Source organism: Salmo trutta, chromosome 16 (genome assembly GCF_901001165.1).
Source record: "Salmo trutta chromosome 16, fSalTru1.1, whole genome shotgun sequence".
Classification (NCBI taxonomy): domain Eukaryota; kingdom Metazoa; phylum Chordata; class Actinopteri; order Salmoniformes; family Salmonidae; genus Salmo; species Salmo trutta.
In genome coordinates this window covers 59,704,575-59,729,459 of record NC_042972.1, presented here as the reverse complement: position 1 = coordinate 59,729,459, position 24,885 = coordinate 59,704,575, and the positions used below count along the sequence as shown (strand labels likewise).

The window sequence follows — 24,885 nt, the reverse complement described above, 5'->3', positions numbered from 1 at the left end:
CTTCAATATGATTTAAATGCTTTATTATCCAAATGTTTAAAGTGTGTGTGTGTGTGGGCGACCTCATGCAACCGCAAAATGTCGAATAAAGCATATACTGTACAGTATTTCTTCATCAACATCTTTATGCTTTCGTTAATAAAATAATGATAAAAATACTGTTGTTTATTTCATTATTGATCCATAACAAATTACTATGGAAATAAATATCACTGAATGACAGAAATATGGAATAAAGTAGGCTAATGAAGGTAAACAAATTGTTGCTTACTGGTACTCCCAAAGTCATCCAATTGTTATAATACGATTTGAAGCAATAGCCTACCCACATGTGGTTAACTATTTCAGCACCAATTTGCAATGTATTAAGTACTCTAAAGTTTAAAATTTTGACTCCAAACCTCATGCAACCGCAAAATGTCGGATAAAGCATATACTGTACAATATTTCTTCATCAACATCTTTATGCTTTCGTTAATAAAATAATAATAAAAATACTCTTTCAAAATTAATGGAAGAGGCAAGTGGAGTGGAAGGGGGAAAAATGTTTTCAAACACTGGTTTTTCACAAGGGCTATTACCAGGACAATAGACACGATGTGGGCTCAAAAACACCTCTCTGACATAGGGTCCAGCATATCTCTTTGAAAGACTCGCCAGTTTTGATCCATATCTGGGTATCCAGCACGCAAAGGTCTTTTGTTTGTCAGACCAATCATTGGGTCGAAACTACAGAACAGTACAAAACAAGAGAACACACATGGTTAATGTTCTGAAAAAAAAATATATATATTGGTCATACTGGTCATGGCTCCCTAGTGGTGCAGCGGTCTAAGGCACTGCATCTCAGTGCAAGAGGCATCACTACAGTCCCTGGTTTGAATCCAAGCTGTATCACATCTGGCTGTGATTGGGAGTCCCATAGGGCGGCACACAGTTAAATAAAGGTTAAATTAATATATATATATATATATATATATATATATATATATATAATATGTCTTACAGAGCCTTTGCATAAGTCCACTCAAGTTTCTTCAACTGTCTTCTGACTGTCTACTCAAAGCGATGTTGATGTTGTGCTGTGATTCCAGACTTACATTTCTTAAAATCAATCCCATATACTATGTTCTTACAAAAAAGTTTTTAAATTCTCTAGTACAGCCAATTTTAAAAAGAGACAAATGCTGCTCAAAGATGCCCTCTGGTGGTCAAACTACTTCTGCGGCAGCCCCCAAGGTGTATCTGTATCGGCTGGGAATGATGGCTTCTATGGTATTACGTAAAGGGTTGTTTATTCTACATGAACCTTTTACTACATTTGAAACTTATCATAACACTTAGTTTAGAATATCTACATAAATTCAGCAATTGCATCCCATTGGACATGCACTGGTTGAATCAACATTGGAAACAACATGGACTAGACGTTGAATTGACGTTTGTGCCCAGTGGGATTCTTCTCATGTTACTCTGTAGGCTACTGACCCATTCAAAGCTTCCTCCGGCATCTCACCATACATCTGCCTGGAGTTATTGAACTCAACCTGCAGGAGGTTTGTTTGTTGTGATTGAGTGGGGAAACAGCTGCGGGCAAGTTTCTGACCAATGATTTATATATACACTAGATGACCAACAGGGGACGCTGTTTTGAAGCCACCGCACCTCCATTGTAAAAAATATTTTGGAAGCTATAGAAATGCATTTATAAATGTCTACATTTGTTTTTGCTAAGTGTATTCTTTTACAGACACCTTAATGCATACTTTAAAATTATATCATGTGAGCTAAACATAACATTTTATTTACAAACATTTTGCTTAAAGTATAATTTTTTGGAAAGTACAAACGTTACTGTCCCCACAACAACAACAAAAATACTTAAAAACATGTAATTTTTTCCTTGAAACATTTAAATTAAATACTGTAGAATTTAATTAATTCCTGTGGAGGACTACTTTTCTGAGAAGTGCCAATATGGCCAACCGGTGACTTCAAAGCTTCTCATTTGACAATTTATAGCATCAGCGATCCAGGGTTTATATACATCATTGGTTCTGACAGATGGGTGTGTCTTGGTGGTGGCAAGGGGCGGATTCAATTATACTGAGCCGCGGGGCACCGGTCTATGTCCCGTGACGTGATCAGGCGAAAGAGGTGAGGGAGGAGCGCCCTTCTCAAATTGAACAGTAATCTGTGCTGCTCGGTCATGTTGTCAACAAGGCAGCGTGGTGCATCCTCCAGAAACATGCAACATCTCTTTTCCATAAAATATATGTTTGAATTTCCAAACTAGTTTTCATTGGGAAGGCAGATAAAGCGTTTTTTCTTATCCAAATCAATCACTTTTGCATGTGAAAACACAGAATCCTTCTCATTACTCCTCGTGCTTAATTAAGTCACTTTTGTTCTGAGCCGACTTCGATGTGGGCTTTGAACGGGGCACCTGGTTTACACCTGGGAGGCAGCCCGGTTCCAAAATGGGCACCCGGGATTATCGAATCTCCTCAAGGACACCCATGAAACACCATGTAAAACCGTACCCCCAAATCACATTTGGCTTATGTCATGGCCATCAGCATTGCAAGCTTATCATGATGTTTACCCTTACTCAGTTACTTGTCTTAACCAAACTATGTTTACTCCAATATCTGCATTGTTTTTAAAATGGCATGTAGACAAACAAATTGACACATCTTGAGTTTAGATTTTATTTTCAAAATCCACAAGTAATCCACAAGTAAAACTTTAACATTTTTTTAAATATACACTACCGTTAAAAAGTTTGGGGTCACTTAGAAATGTCCTTGTTTTTGAAAGAAAAGCACATTTTTTGTATAGTTTTAAAATCATCTTGGAGAGTTGCTTGTATCTGGAAACACTATCGTCAGCGTATAGTGTATTCTGACAAATTAGAGGCAATTAATTTATGAAAATAGAGAATAGAAGGGGGGGCAATACTGAGCCTTTGGGGATACAACTCTATTGAGTCCAAGAATATGTGGTTTGTGTCCTATGAAAACACACTGTTTTCTATTGCTAAGACATGCATGGAAACAGTATAGTGATCTGTTAGTGAAAGCATTGTTTTAAAGTTTTCATTGTAAGATAGAATGGTCAACTAAAGCAAATGCTTTTGGTAAGTCAATAAAAATGGCACCAGCTAGTATGCCTTTGTCAGATGAACAACTTATATCATTAGTAAGCTTCACTAATGCTGTAGTGGTAGAAGGGTTGGGCCTAAAGCCAGATTGAAAGGTTAAAATTAAATGTACATTTCTCAAAGAATTTTGCTATTGAACAGATAACTGATCTAGGTCTATAGTTATTTGGGTCTAAGGAGTGTCCACCTTTACTCTGGAACATTTCCATACTAAAGGTATTTCACCAGTCATTAAAGACATGTAGACTAGATCTGCTAAAGCAGGGGTATTCAACTCTTATCCTACAAGGTCCGGAGCCTGCTGGTTTTCTACCTCATAATTAATTGCACCCACCTGATTGTCCCAGGTCTAAATCAGACCCTGATTAGAGAGGAACAATGAAAGGTCCAGAGTTGAGTTTGAGGGTGCTAGAGAATACATTATAACATTAACAGACCACTTCATACATTGCAGATTCCAGTCCATGAAGGCCAGCTCCTTTGTTTTTATTTATTTTGTTGAGGAGAGGCAGTGTATCAGTTGGTTTCATCTTTCTAAAGTTACATGTCTGATTTGGGGTGTTGATCTCTGTCACGACTTCCGCCGAAGTTGGTCCCTCTCCTTGTTCAGGTGGCGTTCGGCAGTCGACGTCACCGACCTTCTAGCCATCGCCGATCCATTTTTCATTTTCCATTGGTTTTGTCTTGTCTTCCATCACACCTGGTTCCAATTCCATCAATTTCATGTTGTGTATTTAACCCTCTGTCCCCCCCATGTCCATGTCCGTAATTGTTTTCTTGTAGTGCTTGTGCACGGTATGCTGGTATTTACCGGGTTTTGTTTGACCCATTTCATGTATTGTTCTGTTGACGGTGTTTTATGGTTATTAAACGACACCGTTGTAAATCAGTTTCGCTCTCCTGCACCTGACTTTTCTGCCGCCAGTACGCACCGCATTACAATCTCCTAGTTCCATGTGCCGTATGGGTGAAATTTTTATTTGATAAAACAGATGAGGTAACGAATGAGACATGCTGATTCAAAACATCAGCTATATCTGCTTGCTCTTGAATGATGGTCATTTAGGGCTGTTTGCTGAATAGGTTAATTATTTGACTTATTTAAAAGGTCATTTGTGTATTTACAGAACTGCTGTGCATTTTTTTAATTCTTATTAAAGGAGGTTTTTCCGTTTCCAGTTTGTTTGACTGGCATTTCTTAATTTTCTATAGGATTCCCAATCAGCTGGTTGCTTCTACAGTACTTAGCCCAGGCTCTTCTCTCAACAGATGTATTAAGTCAGAGCTAACCCTGGGCAGGTGATGCCTTTAACTTTCACTGTTCTCCAAGGTGCATGTTTATCACATACCTTTGTGAATTCAGTGAGAAAGTAATCCCATGCATTTTGGGCTGTTGAGATTAGTTGGAATCTTTGCCAGTTTATGGATATCAAGTCATCAATGAAATATTATATATTCACATTTACGTTCTTACCTAAATCACCACCCAAACTGATTAATCTATCTTAATTTTCCAAACACAGTAGATGATGGAATGATCACTGAAACAGTCTGGAAGAACACCTGAATTTATAATCCTCTCAAGGGCCAATACAGCAAAGTCCCATTATGAGTTTGTGGATTGACTCTCGTTGGTTCTTTAACTAATTGAGTAAAATACATATTTTCTATAGTTTTTCTATCCTTAGAAGAGGATTTATCTAGTCAATTATTATTGAAGTCACCTAAAATAATCCATTAATTTGACCAATGCATTGAATTAACAGTGGTGATAAAATTGTTTAAAGAGTCTACTGGGGCATTGGGTGTCGTGTAAATGTTGCTAATCATCAATGACGTGTTCTCATGTAAATATTTTAACAAATAAATCTTCAAAATCTAAAGGGACAATCTCAGGTGAAATCTTCATAGACAATAATTTATCAAGGAAATAGGTGGCCACTCCCCTACCTTGACTAAACCTTTCAATTCTATATGATATGTAACCGTGTATTTTTAACTCAGTGTCTGAAAGTTTGCTATTCAAACATGTCTCTGAAATTGTTAATATGTGAGGCTTATGAGTTTCTACCCATGCTCTGAGCATGTCTAGTTAGGGTAGCAGGCTACGAATGTTTACATGTACAGTTGAAGTCGGAAGTTTACATACACTTATGTTGGAGTCATTCTTGTTAACAAGCTATACATTTGGTAAGTCGGTTAGGACATCTACTTTGTGCATGACAAGTAATTTTTCCAACATTTGTTAACAGACAGATTATTTCATTTATAATTCACTGTATCACAATTCCAGTGGGTCAGAAGTTTACAAACATTAAGTTGACTGTGCCTTTAAACAGCTTGGAAAATTCCAGAAAATGATGTCATGGCTTTAGAAGCTTCTGATAGGCTAATTGACATAATTTGAGTCAATTGGAGGTGTACCTGTGGATGAATTTCAAGGCCTACCTTCAAACTCAGTGCTTCTTTGCTTGACATCATGGGAAAATCAAAAGAAATCAGCCAAGAACTCTGAATGTTTTTTGGACCTCAACAAGTCTAGTTCATCCTTGGGAGCAATTTCCAAATGCCTGAAGGTACCATGTTTATCTGTACAAACAATAGTACGCAAGTATAAACACCATGGGACTACGCAGCCGTCATACCGCTCAGGAAGGAGATTAACGTACTTTGGTGCGAAAAGTGCAAATCAATCCCAGAATAACAGCAAAGGACCATGTGAAGATGCAGGAGGAAACAGGTACAAAAGTATCTATATCCACAGTAAAACGAGTCCTATATCGACATAACCAGAAAGGCCGCTCAGCAAGGAAGAAGCCACTGCTCCAAAACTGCCATAAAAAGCCAGACTACGGTGTGCAACTGCACATGGGGACAAAGATCGTACTTTCTGGAGAAATGTCCTCTGGTTAGATGAAACAAAAATAGAACTGATAGAAAAATAATGACCATCGTTACTTTTGGAGGAAAAAGGGGGAGGCTTGCAAGCTGAAGAACACCATCCCAACCGTGAAGCATGGGGGTGGCAGCATCATGTTGTGGGGGGATTTGCTGCAGGAGGGACTGGTGCACTTCACAAAATAGATGGCGTCATGAGGAAACAAAATTATGTGGATATATTGAAGCAACATCTCAAGACATCAGTCAGGAAGTTAAAGCTTGGTCGCAAATGGGTTCTTCCAAATGGACAATGACCCCAAGCATACTTCCAAAGTTGTGGCAAAATGGCTTAAGGACAACAAAGTCAAGGTATTGAAGTGGCCATCACAAAGCCCTGACCTCAATCCTATAGAACATTTGTGGGCAGAACTGAAAAAGCGTTTGCAAGCAAGGAGGCCTACAAACCTGACTCAGTTACACCAGCTCTGTCAGGAGGCATGGGCCAAAATTCACACAACCTATTGTGGGAAGCTTGTGGAAGGCTACCCGAAACATTTGACTCAAGTTGAACAATTTAAAGGCAATGCTACACCCAATTAGTATTTGGTATGTAAACTTCTGACCCACTGGAAATGTGATGAAAGAAATAAAAGCTGAAATAAATCCTTCTCTCTACTATTATTCTGACATTTCACATTCTTAAAATAAAGTGGTGATCCTAACTGACCTAAGACAGGGAATTTTTACGAGGATTAAATGTCAGGAATTGTGAAAAACTGAGTTTAAATGTATTTGGCTAAGGTTTATGTAAACTTCTGACTTCAACTGTATCATTTGTATGTCTTCAGAAGTGGAGGCTCCTCATAGGAGGAAGGGGAGGACCATTTCTTAAAAAGAAAAGAAAAAACTATACTAAATATATTCATGTCACCAAATAATTGATTAAAACACACTGTTTTGCAATGAAGGTCTACAGTAGCCTCAGCAGCACTCTGTAGGGTAGCCGGAGGACAGCTAGCTTCTCACCCCCTTCCATAGACTTACACAGTAATTATGACAACTTCCGGAGGACGTCCTCCAACCTATCAGAGCTCTTGCAGCATGAACTGAGGTTTAACTTTAATGTTGTCCACCCAATCAAAGGATCAGAGAATGAATCTAGTACTGAAAGCATAAGCTACAGCAAAAAAAAATGTCACTTTGAGTTTCAGTTACTTAGCCAGCAAATGCAGCTGGCTAGTTTAGTTACTCAAACACCCGGCTCAAACAGAGGGAGCTATGTTAGCTAGCTGACTATGACTATCCAACACAACACTGGAACTCTTCCAAGTCAAGGTAAGCTTTTGGTTTTATTAATTTATTGCCACCGGGGCCCGCCGGTGTAACTGCATGATTGTAGCAGGTTAACTAACACATTAGTTCTATGAGCTATGTTGACTAGGATGTTACTTTAGCTAATATGGGGACAAAGATGTAGGCTGTGTGTAGCGGTTATGACTTGGTTTCTCTTGGAGAGTTTTTTTTCGCCTGGTCACATACAGCTGATGTGTTGTTCATTGAAGTCCACAAACGAAGGGAAAAGGTGAGAGGAGAAGAGTGCTTAGAGTTGAAAATGAATACAACGTGGCTGCTATGAAGCTGAAGTGAGTTTATGCGTGATCAAGGGTGTATTCATTCCGCCAATTCTGTTGAAAAACATTTCTTTAACGGAAGCAAATGAAACAGGGATAAAAAATACCTGAATTTGTCTAATAGAAACTCTCGTTTGCAACTGTTGGACTAATGATTACATCCTAGATGAGCTAGATGCAGGCAAGAGTGTGCAAAGCGGTATTGAATGTGTCACTGTCTGTCCATTTGTCGTTGTCTGTCATCTAAAAATGTTCTCTCGAACTGTATGCACCTACGTTGTAAACTTTCAGTCATCGGCTAGGTTGTAGCAACATCATGACGGGTATAGGGAAAATTTGAGTATCATGTAATAGCCTAAACCTATCGACATTACATTGAATTGGGTGAAGGGAATATGAATGTCAGTCATCCAACATGCTGTAATAGAAATGAGACCATGCTCATGAAGAAAAAAAAAAAACTCCCTCATCATGAACGGCACTGACCGCCACTGGTCTTCAGTATCTGTTATTCTATCTGGAATAGACATGAGTAAATAACAATAAAATGAATAAAATAAAACAAATGTAACACTTGACTGCAGATGATGTTTAAGAGATCTTATCTGATAAGTTCAGATGCTCCAGGTTTTGCAGGCCTGCGGGTTATCTCAGCATAGCTCTCTGGTTGAGCTCCTGGGATTCGCTCAGTTTACCGTTCTGGAGCTTATAGCTTATGGACATATAGATACATATAAATGGGGTTGTTCAATATATCTAAAATACTGAATGCAAACTATAGCCTCTCATTAGCTACTGAAAACCTTGAGAAAATGTCTGATATTACAGTAGTTGGTGTGAGATCATTAGACCAAAGCTACGCGGCCCTGAAGGAATACGGTTTCACATTTTGACAGTAGAGGATTTTTCTTTTTTATGCAGGTGGTATAGGGGTTCTTATTCCTATTCCGAAATTAACGGAACATTTTCTGAATGTCTGAAATAGTGATGTGCTGCTGTGCTCCCTACATGGTAGATGGCATCAGTGCCTGATTCATATATTTCGGTCAAGGTGTTTGAGACAGACTCGATGCAACCTGTGCTGAACGGAATACACGTTGTCTCATTTGCATTAAAATAAGTTAATGATGTCTTCCAATGTGATGGGTTTGAACAGTCTGACTTGAACTCTAGGGGGCTACATCCAATGATTCTCAGATACAGGATACCTTTATGACGTCAACCTCCTTGAAATGGGCCAACAACAGAGCCCTATAACCAATGGTCTTTTAGCCTGTATTTACTGTATTAATAGATTGATTCATAATTACATTATTATCTCAGGTCAAAATGTCAGGTCAAGTCCACAGCCCAAGTGGAGAGTGCTATCCCTCAAAAGCATGAAGTAATACTTAAAGCACACAATTCTACAGTAATCCAGACAGTTTAATGATCAATATCTCTCTAAAATCATATTAATTATATCTCAATCAACACACAGGATTAGCCTATACTTTTGTGTCTTGACTAATCAACTGAATGATTAATCTATCCTTCAATAAGTATTTTGAAATCCACAATTTACTGTTTATGGAGCCAATTGTCTACAGATGTTGATGTCTTCTCATGACTCCCCTTTATTCGGCAATATCTTGTCGAAAGTCTTTGCAATCACGCATCTTGAAAAAGTATAACTGAAATTGAGGATTGAAGTCCGTAAATAGCCTAGTATAAGCAACAACTCACAGAGAGAGTGAGCCAGGGAGCAATAAATAGGCATATTTGTGCAATATTGAGGCAGTGAATTTTACATCACAAAGAAATGGTAAATTGAACACAAAATCAATATTTTGCAATAGCCATCTCAGTCTTCGGACTTGAACCCCATTGAAAATGGGGCGGCAGGTAGCCTAGTGTTTAGAGCATTGGGCCAGTAACCGAAAGGTTGCTGGATCAAATCCACGAGCTGACAAGGTAAAAATATTTTTCTCTGTCCCTGAACAAGGCAGTTTGTTCTTAACTGACTTGCCTAGTTAAATAAAAAATCCCCTGTGAATTGAAGAGGGCAGTCCATAAACGCAGGTGAAGGATATCAAGGATCTGGAAAGATAATTTATGAATGGTTTAAGATCTCATAACATTTTTAGTAAAAGGCTCAGTGCTGTTATCCGTGCAAAGTGAGGTTTTGAAAACAGAGGTGCTAATAATTTTGACCCCTATGTTTTTTAGATGTTTTTTTATTACTTGTTAAACAAAATCTTTTTTTTTTCTATTGTATTAGTATAAAGTAATATAATTTCCCCCAAAAATATTAGCATACAATATGTATTTGCATTATTTATTTTATACAATCTTTTTTGCTTATCTTCATCAAGGGTGCCAATAAAATCTCACTTTTGACATAGCTAAAAGGTTATCAACGTGCGGGAAGCTTTCATTGGGCGCACGACAGGCTGCTCTTTTTTAGGAAGCAGCCGCACTTTCGGCATCAGAAGTGAGTGTCAGCACTGGAGAAAGAATACCTCGCACACTGTCACGTCTTTCTTCTGCCCCAGCACAGCGGAATTATAAGACTCCAACGCAGAGATAGAGGTTCAAACGTCGTGTCGGAGCGGCAGGTAGGCTATAGGGAACCGGGGGACATCGGAATCCTCTGCCACTCTCCTCGCTCTTCTCCGTCTGTTCTCAACTCCGCTTGCCATCAGTTACTGATTGAAGTCAAACAATCACGTCGGAATTGCTGTCTACTGCCTTTCAGTAGGTCTACTCCCTCACTGCAATACCAATGCGAGGATACTGTCAGTGTATACAGTCAGAGAGTAAACGGACGGGAGGCGCGCATGTAAAATAGTCACTGACAAAATGGACAAAGGGAACTACATCATTGCTTCGCTTCTTTTTCAACTGCTGGACTTAATATGTGGACAGTTCTTTCCAGGTAAGTGTATTCTTGTTTCTCGGAAGTGCTTAGAAGCCTATAGGCTACTTTCATCTCAGTAGAGTCTGTGCTTTGGATATGGCGATACGCAGGGACTGTGGGCAGGTGCATGCGTAGGAGTTAATGCTGCGTCTCCAACTTTTATTTTCGAATATTGTAGGCTACATACTTTTCGAATATTGTAGGCTACACACGCACGCACGTACGCTCCCAACACACACACACACACACACACGGTATCAAAATGCACGCCCTTCGAGCACTTGTTACTCAAAGAGCAATTTGGGGAGCTTTTGGTCAAGCTTTTTTTCACAAGTAGCCTGGGCTATAAAACATGACATTGACAAAGTCGAGAAACAAAGTGGCAGTAATTTCTGAGTAGTTTATAACGTGATAATAAGTAATCTACGCATAACGTTGAATAGGCTATTCGTGGACCAACTCGAATAAACTCTGCTTTTATTTTTTTTTAAAACAACATTTCACTATACACTAGGCTAATTCCTATAACCAGTCTAGGCTATGTACGGATTTTATCTACCTCCCATATTCATACTCGCGATTCGAAATGAGGTTTTGATTGGAAATAAGTGACAGACCCATTACTACATTGTGGCAAAAGTTTTCGTGGAAAATATATTTGTGCTGTAACCTATATTTAAACAGTTTAACATGACTGTAGTTGGACGAAATGTTAAAATAACTTGATACCACGGAACAGACTGCTGTCTCAGTCACGTTAGCTTTTTCTTGCTCTCAAACTGTAGTCTACTTGAATATCTGATAGTAGGCCTAATGAACAAAATCATTAAATAAATGTAGGCCTTCTTCAAATCCACAGTTAATAAACAGAACAACTAATCTAAATAAGAAAATACAATTAATAATCATGACATTTCTGAACGTGGTTGAAATCGGGAGACTAAAAGGCCGAATTTTAAATTAAAATGTTTATGTTATTTGTTTCACAATTTTTATCATACTTTTTCAGTGCGATTGAATTTCTTCTCTCGTGTATGAGCAAGGCTACAAAACGTATTCATCAGAGACGGATGAGAAAGCGAGACACCCCACTGGCTGTTATTTTCTGGGGGGTTTTCTGGTTAAATGAAAGTCAATTAATTAAGTAGACCAGAACCTGCTGCTATTGCCTTGGGTGTCTATGGGACACACACACAGTTAAGTTGACGGGAACTGACCATTTAAAAAAATATCAATGACCAGAGTGAATTGTCTTCATTTATCCACCATCTTCGGTGTTCATGAGCTCGAAACGGTCTGCCTGCTGAGTTGTTCACCCGTAAGGTGGCGCTCTGGGCACATCATTATATTACGCTCACCCACACCAGAGGATCATGCGCGCAAGTGAACTTTACTAAACAGCCAAGGACAAAGATGGTTGTAAATCCGAGACCCTTGGAATACCCATTCTTCTTTTTTTAAATTAAGGCAGTTTATTACTTACGTTTGTGGTTATCGTAGAAATTGATGATCACACTTTATGGATTGGTGTCCATTTTATTTATTTCCGATGCATAACTCCATATGGATTTGGTGGTAGACTGATTTATTTTTTAAAATCAAACTTAATTCTTGGACAAACTCATGGAAACCTATTTTGTTGTTGGTTATGCGCATTAGTTACACAACTTTAATATATAATGTGCAGTAGGCCCTGCTGTAAATCAGGATATTCTGTGTAGATATTTATTTTATTTTTTATGAATTGATATATCATGCCAGTCAGTCATATGCATTTCAGCACCACTCTCCCAAATAAGCTGAAGAACAGACAACCAACATTATTAATTTCAATGGGAAATAGTAGTGTTGAATGCAGCCCATGGCGTTTTTTTCACTGGCCATTGCCCCTTTGCCAAGGAAAGAAATCTAGTGAAAAAATGTAGCTTCTCTGCATACATTACCAAGGGCTCCCCACTCTTTTGCATACATCATCCTGCAGCACCCTAACACCTGCATTGTAACAGGAGACAGCAGTCACTCTGTATGCTGGAGAGGACACTCGCTAGCCAAGTGCTGCCAGACTAATGGTAATTCCAGGCTGATGCAGTGTCAGTGTTCAAGGCCCCTCTCGCCAGCCCTTCCATTTTAGGGAGCAGGTTCGTGTTTTCGTCATAAATCTTGTTCTGGCAGCAGCTCTGCAAAGTGGTCACTAGCTGGCACAGCCACAAAGTCATCATATCTTAAGATTTTTAAACTAACCCTAACCCTAACATTAGGCATACTGCTAACCCTAATGCCTAACGCTGACCTTAAATTAAGACAAACGCCCATTTTTGTTTTCGTTTAAAAAAAAAATATATATAGTCAATTTTGACTTTGCAGCTGGCCTATCTAAGGGAAAATCACTTTTCTGCCTCCAGGACAAAACTCATGACAATAAATGTCAACCTGCTGAAGGACACACACATTGGCGGCTTAGAGAGTGTCTGTGTGTGTGTGTGTGTTTACCATGAACTTCAGTTTGCTCCAGAGTATTTATACAACATTTCTGTTAGGTTTTGTTGATATTCCACTATGGCTGAAGCCAAAAAGGGAGGTATGTTATTTAGGATTGGTTTGACTTGGGATATTATTTACACTGAACACAAATATAAACGCAACGATTTCAAAGATGTTACTGAGTTACAGTTCATATAAGGAAATCAGTGAATTGAAATAAATTAATTAGACCTAATCTAAGGATTTCACATGACTGGGAACACAGATACGCATCTCTTGGTCACAGATACTGTACCTTAAAAAAAAAGTATGGGTGTGGATCAGAAAACCAGTCAGTATCTGGTGTGACCCCCATTTGCATCATGCCGCATGACGCATCTCCTTTGCATAGAGTTGATCAGGCTGTTGATTGTGGCCTATGGAATGTTGTCCCATTTGTCTTCAATGGTTTTGCCAAATTGCTGGATATTGGCAGGAACTGGAACACGCTGTGTACATGTTGATCCAGAGCATCTCAAACATGCTCAATGGGTGAAAAAGCTGTATGTGGAGGTCCTGGGCTGGCGTGCTTAAACAGAGTCTGCAGCTGTGAGGTCAGTTAAACATACTGCCAAATTCTCTAAAACAACGTATGGTAGAGAAATGAACATTCAATTCTCTGGCAACAGCTCTGGTGGACATTCCTGCAGTCAGCATGCCAATTGTACACTTCCTCGAGACATCTGTAGCATTGAGTTGTGTGACAAAACTGCACATTTTAGAGTGGCCGTTTACTGTCCCCAGCACAAGGTGCACCTGTGTAACGATCATGCTGTTTAATCAGCTTCTTGATATGCCACACCTGTCAGGTGGCTGGATTATCTTGGCAAAGGAGAAATGCTCACTAACAAGGATGTAAACACATTTGTGCACCCAAGTTGAGAGAAATAAGCTTTTTGTGCGTATGGAACATTTCTGGGATCTTTTATTTCAGCTCATGAAACATGGGACCAACACTTTACATGTTGCGTTTATTTCTTTGTTCAGTATAGTTATTTTAATTGAGTACTGCTCTGTCACTATACTTCCATATTTGTGCTTTATTCCACAGGTAGACAAAACATACACTTTAACTTTTAATTTCAGGATGTGATTGAAGTAAAATTAATTTTGAATAACAGTTTCAAAGAGGTCTGGATATTGTAATAGAAGATGGTTAAAGAAACTGGATGTCATCCAAACAAGAAATTGTGGCAAGCAATTCAACTGATTTCCCCAGCAAATGTAACTGGGAGTCACTCAAGCACTGATAGGGGAAACGACTACACCTCCAGAACTTCAGAGAGGGGAAAAATGTACTTCAAGTGGTCGAGAAATGAAACACCTGAGAGCACAAATGGGGTTGGGAGGCTGTCGGAGAGTTAATGAATTTCACACGCATGCCTATCCTTTGGGCCTTTTAGAAAAAAAGGTTGAAAACAGTAAAAAAGGAGAAAAATATATCTGGAACATGATTTTTCCCAATCAGTCCATGAGAACCTGTCAGAAGCCTAATTGTTTCTTTCAACTCCCCGTTATCGTCTGGCCCCTTGTGTTGCCGTGGCAGCAGCGGGGCAGCAGAGTGGCAGGAGCACTTTTTGACGAGCTGTCTGTCACTCACCGGTACTGTCTGTTTAGTATGCTCGACACCCGGTCACATTCTCTCTTTTTTTCCGGAGAAGAGAGCTGCATTTGCAGTGTGAGTGGATGGAGCTGTATTTGCCAGTGGTCTGCTTATCTGCATGACTGTGTCACCCTAATCCACAGCACTTATTCTATTTGCCTGACTAAATGACAGCTTAATACAGGGGCAGGCCTGTGCCGCTGGAAGAATGTCTCTCTCTCTCTCGCTCTTTTTCAATGACATACTTAAAAGCTAGATATCATGCCTGAAAACCTTGTTGTGAAGCAGAGGAGGGATGCCTGGTTTTATTGCTGACCGAGGCTCATATTCTTTGAGGTGAAAACCAGGGCCCATATTTAGAAAGTGTTTTAGAGTAAGAGTGCTGAACTATCTAGGATCAGTTTTGTCCTTTAAATCATAATGAATATTGAGGGGGCGACCTGATCCTAGATCAGTTCTCTGAGACTTTTTGTGATACCGGACCTGACATTCTGTAGTTGCTCAAAGTTTAACCTGATATTTCAAGGCACGAAGCACATAATGACTCAGTAGAAAGAGGATGAGAGAGAGAGAGAGTGAGGGAGAGTGAGGGAGGGAGGATGAGGGAGAGGGGAAGATAGAGGGAAAGAGAAATGGAGAAAAAGAGAGAGTCGGTGCAGGGGTTTCCTGATAGCAGGGGTTTCCGAGGGTTTAAAAGGTGATACAATTTAATTATGTTTTTCTCATTGTGCAGCGCTGGATTTACAGGTATTGCCCAATTTTTGAGAGATTCCTGAACGTCCGGGGGTAAATTGATCCGTTGTACTGTCACCTGGGAATTGACAGAGCAGGTCAAGACATAAACCGTAATTTAAGCAAACACCTCTCTCGCCATTGTTTGTGGTGTGAGAAAGGGACAAACAAATTATCATAGCCTGACTGGCGAGGAAGTGACACACAATAGGACTATTATCTAGGAAAAAATCACAAACATTGTTTTCCTCTATTTTCATGTGTTCTATTCCTACGCCATACAGTAAGTGGACATTTTCTTATCAATTGATGGCGATTAGTATAGTTCTCACGTTAAAGAAACTGTTGGACTTGTGTTTGGATGTTATCAAGACTACACAGAAATACCAAATCATCCCTAAAAAAAGAACTCTAGCGTTGTAGCTAGCAATTAATCAGCGACATCCATCTCATGCTATCGTCTTACACTATATTGTGTCTTGCCGGAATTCTATTCAGAGAGGGAAACTAAAGCTGAGGATTTTGAGACCATACACAGGAGGCCAATCTCCCCACACCTTGGGTGTTTTCCAAATGGCACCCTATTCCTTACATAGTGTACTACTTTTAACCAGAGTGTCTATTGGCTCTCGTCAAAATTAGTGCAACTATATAGGAAATAGTGTGCTATTTGGGAAGCAGCTCTTCATTACACAGTAGCAGAAACTCTACTACTGAAATCAGAGTGGTGAGCTAAAGGGAGATAGAGAGGGAGGGGGAGCGCGCAGGAGAGTGTGGAGGCAAGATAGGGAGAGGGAAGAGTAAGAGGGGAAGGTTCAGGTTACGTTGGGGAAGAGAGTGTATGAGAGAGAATGGAGAATGAAAGGGATGGATAGACAGAAAGAGAGAGCTCCTCTGTGTAGACTCAAGAGACTGTGCCAGTATAAGGAAGGCCCCCTCGAGGCTGTGGAAGCTCCGCTCACGGTTTGCTCAACAATCCTCCAGCTCTCAAACAGGCGTCTTTCTACGTGATGTTTGCGAAGTGAGCCCTCAATTCTCCCAGGACTCACAGTACAGTAATCCAGCATCTGCCTCCTGTCTCCACTCTGCTCTCCCATCGTCTTTGACTGTTATCTTTCTTTCTCCATTGTCTCTCTTTCTCCTTATTTTTCTCTTTCTCCTTCGCTTTCTCTGTCCCACCCACCCTCACACCAACAAGCCCGCACCAACTAGCCAGATATCTTCATCGATAATGGCATGCACCGTCATTTCTCCATCTCTATTTCTCTCTCGCTCCTCCTCAGTGTGAGATAGATGGAGAAGTACATGCACATTCCCTTCCCCCGACGTAATTGTCAGGATCCATCAAAAATATTACCGTTAATTGGACAGAGAGGAAGAGGGGGTTAACGTAAATTCAGACTTGATTAATAGATAATTACTTCTGTCATCAACGGAAATAATTACCGGCAAATTGCTGCTCAGATTGGAAGTCTCAAACTAAAAGCTGCTGCACTGCCAGCCGTCTCTGCCTCTCCGTCAAACATTTATTTCAAATTTAGAGGGTAGCCATGGAAAAGTGCTCCTCATATTAGATTTTACAGGTACAGTGCACCAAAAAGTTGGTGACCACTGTATTAGTCTACAGTGCATTCGGAAAGTATTCAGACCCCTTGACTTTTTCCATATTTTCTTACATTACAGAATTATTCTAAAACGGATTAAATAAAAAATGTTCTTCATCAATCTACACACAATACCCTATAATGACAAAGCAAAAACAGGTTTTAAGAAATGTTTATTAAGTGTATTAAAATAAAAAACAGATACCTTATTTACATAAGTATTCAGACCCTTTGCCATGAGACTCTAAATTGAGCTCAGGTCCATCCTGTTTCTGTTGATAATCCTTGCGATGTTTCAACAACTTGATTGGAGTCCAAGTGTGGTAAATTTGATTGATTGAACATGATTTGGAAAGGAACACACCTGTCTAAAAAGATCCCACAGTTGACAGTGCATGTCAGAGCAAAAACCAAGCCATGAGGTCGAAGGAAACATTCGTACAGCTCCGAGACAGGATTGTGTTGAGGCACAGATCTGGGGAAGGGTACTAAAAAAATTCTGCAGCATTGAAGGTCCCCAAGAACACAGTGGCCTCCATCATTCTTAAATGGAAGAAGTATGGAACCACCAAGACTCTCCCTATAGCTTGCCGCCTGGCCAAACTAAACACTCAGTGGAGAAGGGCCTTGGTCAGGGAGGTGACCAAGAACCCAATGGTCACTCTGAAAGAGGTCCAGAATTTCTCTGTGGAGATGGGAGAACCATCCAGAAGAACAACCATCTCTGCAGCACTCCACCAATCAGGCCTTTATGGTAGAGTGGCCAGACGGAAGTAACTCCTCAGTAAAAGGCACATGCCAGCCCTCTTGGAGTTTTCCAAAAGGCACCTAAAGGACTCAGACCATGAGAAACAAGATTCTCTGATCTGATGAAACAAAGATCGAACTCTTTGGCCTTAATGCAGAGCGTCACGTCTGGAGAAAACCTGGCACCATCACTACGGTGAGCCATGGTGGTGGCAGCATCATGCTGTGGGGATTTTTTTCAGCGGCAGGGACTGGGAGACTAGTCAGGATCGAGGGAAAGATGAACGGAGCAAAGTACAGAGAGATCCTTGATGAAAACCTGCTCTACAGCGCTCAAGACCTCAGACTGGGGCGATGTTTCAACTTCCATCAGGGCAACGACCCTAAGCACACAGCCAAGACAATGCAGGGGTGGCATTGGGACAAGTCTCTGAATGTCCTTGAGTGGCCCAGCCAGAGCCTGGACTTGAACCCATCATACCCAAGAAGACTTGAGGCTGTAATCGCTGCCAAAGGTGCTTCAACAAAATACTGAGTAAAGAGTCTGAATACTTATGTAAATGTGATATTTCCGTTTTTTATTTGTAAAAACTGTGCTAAAATTGATAAAAACCTGTTTTTGCTTTGTCATTATGGGGTATTGTGTGTAGATTGATGAGGGGGAAAAACTATTGAATCCATTTTAGAATATGGCTGTAACATAACAACGTGGAAAAAGTCAAGGGGTCTGAATACTTTCCGAATGCACTGTATATAGACTATGGCCTATTATGTTAACATATTGTTAGGCTATAATTTCAGTTTCTTTTGATGGTGTTTTAATTTGTAGTGTGTGACCTAATCTACTTTGATTGGCCTCCGTGCCAGCGATTTAAACTAGAAAAGCAGTCTAATAAATACATTTCATATGCTCATTACAGCAGCGGAATTGGAAATACCCCCAAAAAACTTGAACGGTGTAGATTGCATTTGATAGCGAGGTTGTCAAAATTGGAAAAGGTGCCATCAATATAGAGGTCATTACACTTGATAAGTCCATTCCTCTGCCACAGCCTGAAAGTTGAATCCAGTTTAGCTGGAAGGAAGAGGTGATTATGACATATAGAACATTGAATAAAGAAATCACAGAATTAAAAATGTTGATGGAGTTGAGTTCAGTGTTTAAGAGTACTGTTAACAATTGGATTGGATGTGTAGGTTGAAGCTGAGAGAGGAATACTGGAGGAGACTAAAGCTGGCAAAGATAAACAGGAGTTGGCTTCTGTTGACACTAGTCAGTTTCTGGAGTGTGACGCCAGTAAATAATGTGGTGTATATTTGCTGCTCAGTAATAATATACTGTATAAAGTTAGGAAGGGCTTGTCCTCCGTGTGTTCTATCTCTCTGGGGGAATACTTTAAGTATTCTTGGATTCCCACCACCCCATAAAAAGAAGATACAAGTTTAACCACTGAAATGAGAAAAGACATGGGTAGAAAAAGAGGGAGACATTGTAACATGTACAGAAATCGGGGCAATACATTTATCTTGATACAATTCACTTTACCAGCTAAAGTAAGGTGGAGAATATTCGATCTCTGAAAGTCCAGAGATGTTAATAAGGGGAATTAAGTTGTCATCATGGAGGGAAGACAAGGTACAGGTGATATTGAGCCCTAAATATTTAAAGCTAGACATGGACATATGAAATGGAATGATATCCTGTGGAATTTGTAATGCTAATTCATTAATAGTAAAACATTCACTTTTCGAGAATTTCTATTCCTAACCTGAACAAACACACCAAACCTACTCAGTAGATCCACTATATCAGGGATACACACTTCAAGGTTTGATATATAAAAGCAAGTCATCTGCATACAAGGAAACTTTGTATGGGCTCCCTGCCTGTGCCATTAAACCCCTACAACTCATCCAGAACGCCGCAGCCCGTCTGGTGTTCAACCTTCCCAAGTTCTCTCACGTCACCCCGCTCCTCCGCTCTCTCCACTGGCTTCCAGTTGAAGCTCGCATCCGCTACAAGACCATGGTGCTTGCCTACGGAGCTGTGAGGGGAACGGCACCTCCGTACCTTCAGGCTCTGATCAGGCCCTACACCCAAACAAGGGCACTGCGTTCATCCACCTCTGGCCTGCTCGCCTCCCTACCTCTGAGGAAGCACAGTTCCCGCTCAGCCCAGTCAAAACTGTTTGCTGCTCTGGCACCCCAATGGTGGAACAAGCTCCCTCACGACGCCAGGACAGCGGAGTCAATCACCACCTTCCGGAGACACCTGAAACCCCACCTCTTTAAGGAATACCTGGGATAGGATAAAGTAATCCTTCTAACCCCCCCCTTAAAAGATTTAGATGCACTATTGTAAAGTGGTTGTTCCACTGGATATCATAAGGTGAATGCACCAATTTGTAAGTCGCTCTGGATAAGAGCGTCTGCTAAATGACTTAAATGTAAATGTAAATGTTTGTGTTCCAGTCCCCATCTGTAAATACCATGTATTGAGGGTGTGACCTTTAGCATAATAGAAAGGGGTTCTATTGCCAGGGCAAATAACAGAAGGGACATTAGACATCCTTGGCGTGTGGCCCTTAACAATGGGAAACACTGTGAACGCAGTTTGTTTATACTGATGCCTTGATTAATGAGTAAAACAATCAGATCCAGGAAATGAAGTTCACTCCAAAGCCACATTTTCCCAGTACAGAGAATAAATAGTCCCATTCTGTCAAATGCCTTCTCTGCATGTAAAGAGATTAATTACTTCAGCAACGTCTGAAGATGCAGGAGTGTATGACATTGAGCAGATACCAATTGTTAGAAAAGGAGTGGCAACCCTAAATAAACCCTGTCTGATCCATTGATATGAGGTCTGTCATAGTAGACTTTAATCGAGAGGCGAGCCATTTTAACATTCTAACATTTTAACGTCTGCATTCAAAAGCGAGAAAGGTCTTTATGAGCCACACTCATATGCATCTTCGCTGGGTTCTCCATCAGAGATTGTGGTACTCTGGTCCAGGCCATGTTTGAACATTTCAAGAAAGAGTGGTGCCAGTTTGGCAGAAAACTTATTGTAAAATTCGATTGGGTAGCCATCTGGGCCAGGGGATTTCCCTTGCAATTATTAATTTCAATGGGATTAACTGTATGAATACGTGTGGTACTGTACATTTTGGGAATCAGCTGTGAGGCAGATTTGCACTTGAGCTGTTGAGCTAGAAGTCGACTAGCCTTTTCTCCATGCTCATAAACAAAGCCACTTGTGCGGAGTAAATGCTGCTTAGTCTTATCTGTGGATAGTAAATTGTACTGAGTTTGAAGAAAATTAAACAACAAAACAGCTGATTAATGCTATTCTGGAATTAGACCAACAATAAGGCCTTTCTTTGTAACGTTCTGGTGATGGAAAGGAGTATTGTTAGTCTAGTTCCAGAATGGCATTAATCAGCTGTTGTTGTTGTTTAATTTTCTGTTGTTTTTGGAAAAGAGAGGAATAGGAAATGATTTTCCCAAACCGTAGATAGAGATCGAATGTGTTTTATTTATCTCAATAAAGACATCAATTGCATTTCTAAAAACCTGTTTTGATTTGCCATTATGGGGTATTGTGTGTAGATTGATGAGGGAAAAAAACAATTTAATCCATTTTTGAATAAGGCTGTAATGAAACAAAATGTGGAAAAAGTGAAGGGGTCTGAATACTTTCCGAATGCACTGTATATTTGAATGAAACAAGCCTCTCCAGAAGTCGATGAAGTGACAATAGCAATCCAGCTCGGAGGACCGAATTGGCCATTATGTTGTCGAAATGGATGTCACAGCGCTCATTACCTTTGATCCCAGATGGTTCCCAGGGATGGGTCCACCTCCTGGCCTCAGTCACATCCACGAGAGGACATTCTGTCATCGTGAGGGGCACATTCAAAGATGCCCATTTCTAACCTTTCCTGTTACCTCTTGTCAGGCCTTGAGAGACTTCATAGCTTAATTTATTGGCTTCTGAGGACTTGACAGTGCCGTGTCAGAAAGAAATGGTCTATTCTGGAAGCTCGTCTCATGCGGCTGCTCCTTTAGCTTAGCCAGGTGGAGCTTTTTAGCCACCGGTGATTTGCACGTTGTGAAGGAGAACGGTGTCCATCCATGCTTTGACTTAGGTATGGTTAAAAGTGCACACTGTAGTTCACGCTGATCAGGGTGGTGTTTTTACTCATGGACTTTCTGGACCATGTCAATCTCCCTTGAACATGTTATCAGGCCCTATAACTGACATACTGTATAACCACCATCTTCAAATAACGGATCTCAATAAGACAACCAGTCAACCTTGTCTATGCGTCAGTTCTTTGGCTAACAAAAGGGGATTTGAAAAAAACTGTCTTCTCCCTTTCTGAGGATTAAAGAAAGACAGCGGCAGACAAATAGGAGGGGAAAGTGAAAGTATTAAATTGCATTAAAGTCAATGTTAGCCCGGCAGAATGAAAGCTGGCAGTAATGAACTGGCTGAGCTCCTTCAAGACCTGGGGCTTTGTCAGAGTGATGCGTCTGGAAGGGTAACAAAGACCCCTTGTGCATTCTCTCCCTCCAGAGAGACCATTAACCTTTCCCCAGCATTCACACACACACTTCCCCCAGACACTTCCTCTACCGCCAATGGCCTGCTTTGTTTCTTCGCGGGAAGATTAAATGCCCCTAATTGGTTAGGCTAATGTCAATTTGTCGGAGTGTACTAATGCCTGCCACATTATTTAGTCCCTTGTGAAAAGGTCAGACTTGGGCGCTCGTGTGCCCTGAGATATACTTCTACACTATACTACAGTAAGTTTCGACCTAGCCCTGTCACTGGGTAGAAAAAAACACACTTGAAGTGAGTGTCTTTGTGAGTTCTGCCAGGACTGTGATAAAGGTGACCAAAGCGTTGTTGTTGACACTGAAGCATGTGCAGGCTTTGGCTGGAGTTTTTTAAATCTTGTTCCACGTCATAAAGCCGTGAACACAAATGGGCGATAAGCGGCATAACTAATCATCGCCCTGTTCCAGGTTGGCGAGGCGTGATTTGCAGACAATTGCACAGTCTTGCATGAACTGGCACATTTTCTGGCTGGCGCTCGCATTGCCTTCATTGTTGTTTTCCTTACAAATAATAACTTTGGACATGTGTGCGTTCCTATCAAATTAAGTGCCTTATTTTCTGTATATCGTGTTGTCATTTCTACTGTAGCATACAGTACATATGTTTTTATGTATGTATGGAGCATAATGTATTTACAGTTTTATTCACATTTTCAAGTACTGGTGACAAATAATTATTGCATAGATTGTAATGGACACCTATGTGTAAAATAATTTTTTGGAGGTTGTATTGATTATAATGAGCTAATGCTAAGCTATTTGCCAGCTATGTGTGGTGCAATGTATGTTGTACCTAACGTGGGTTTGTTATGGTTTTCTTTGAGCTAAGTTAGCATTAGCTAGCTAGCTAGTCATTCACCTCTCTCAAGACTATGTATTAATGCTAAAATCTCACGGTTTGACTGGTTGATTGAATGTTTTCATATGCTTTCTCGCAAGTGTAATGCCTTTAATTGTTTCAGTCTGTGTTTAGATAGGTATATTTTGATTTAAGTTCTTGGTTGGCCACTGTTGTTGGGATATTTTTGTTGATATTTGGATTTTTTTTTATTTTGGTCGTGTTTGCAGGATCGTTCCCTGCTGTCTTTATTGCAGTCGTGCTTTGGTCGCACTGCACCTGAGTATCAGGTTTTACTCCCTGTAGTTATGCATGTAGATGTGCGGGGACAAGGCATGGAACATGCCACTAACACAACCCATGAACACCTGCTCTCCGTCGCTCATTAAGCTAGCTAGCTAACTGACTACCTCCACTGTTTCTTAGCTAGCTAGCACCTCGCCCTGTACAAGTTGATAAAGTTTTATCCTCGTCGCCAAAAAGATGTAGTACCTTGACAAGGAATGCCCACACACATTTCAATATTACTTTCCTTTACTTTCAACCCAATAACTAAAAGGTGTACAGCCAGGTACAAACGGTACAAAAATAGCAGAACTATATAGCCCACTCAACCGGTGGTAGAATCACATCGCACAGATCTGACTCTTAGTGATGACATCATCAAAGGGGAAAGGTCACAGTCAATGCTAATAATAACCATGTAATTATTTATATAGTGTCCACACTATAACACCTTCCTATACCATAACCCCACCGCCACCATGGAGCACTCTGTTCACAACGTTGACATCAGCAAACCGCTCGGCCTGACACCATACACGTGGTCTGTGGTTGTTAAGCCGGTTGGACGTACTGCCAAATTCTCTAAGATAAATTAAAATTCTCTGGCAACAGCTTTGTTGGACATTGCTGCAGTCTGTACACTCCCTCAAAACTTGAGATATCTGTGGCATTGTGTTGTGTGACAAAACTTTGCATTTTAGAGTGGCCTTTTATTGTTGCAGCCCGTCTGGTGTTCAACCTTCCCAAGTTCTCTCACGTCACCCCGCTCCTCCGCACACTCCGCTGGCTTTCAGTTGAAGCTCGCATCTGCTACAAGACCATGGTGCTTGCCTACGGAGCTGTGAGGGGAACGGCACCTCCATACCTTCAGGCTCTGATCAGTCCCTACACCCAAAGAAGGGCACTGCATTCATCCACCTCTGGCCTGCTCGCCTCCCTACCTCTGCGGAAGCACAGTTCCCGCTCAGCCCAGTCAAAACTGTTCGCTGCTCTGGCACCCCAATGGTGGAACAAGCTCCCTCACGACGCCAGGACAGCAGAGTCAATCACCACCTTCCGGAGACACCTGAAACCCCACCTCTTTAAGGAATACCTGGGATAGGATTAAGTAATCCTTCTAACCCTCCCCCCCACCCTCCCCCCAAAAAGATATAGATGTACTATTGTAAATTGGTTGTTCCACTGGATGTCATAAGGTGAATGCACCAATTTGTAAGTCGCTCTGGATAAGAGCGTCTGCTAAATTACGTAAATGTAAATGTAAAATTGTCCCCAGGTTTAATCAGCTTCTTGATATGCCACACCTGTCAGGTGGATGGATTATCTTGGTAAAGGAGAAATGCTCACTAACAGGGGT

At 40.7% G+C, this 24,885-nt stretch overlaps 1 protein-coding gene across 9 annotated transcripts in view; it reads left to right on the top strand.

The window, feature by feature from the left end:
• The first annotated feature begins 10,064 nt into the window (after positions 1-10,064).
• LOC115151117 (receptor-type tyrosine-protein phosphatase T) overlaps positions 10,065-24,885 on the top strand; it is a 587,678-nt gene continuing 572,857 nt past the window's right edge. For all 9 annotated transcript variants that reach the window (XM_029695125.1, XM_029695122.1, XM_029695121.1 and 6 more), the window contains exon 1: positions 10,065-10,591. In XM_029695125.1, the coding sequence (XP_029550985.1) occupies positions 10,516-10,591 (76 nt within the window). In that variant the 5' untranslated portion in view covers positions 10,065-10,515. The remainder of the gene's footprint in view (positions 10,592-24,885) is intronic.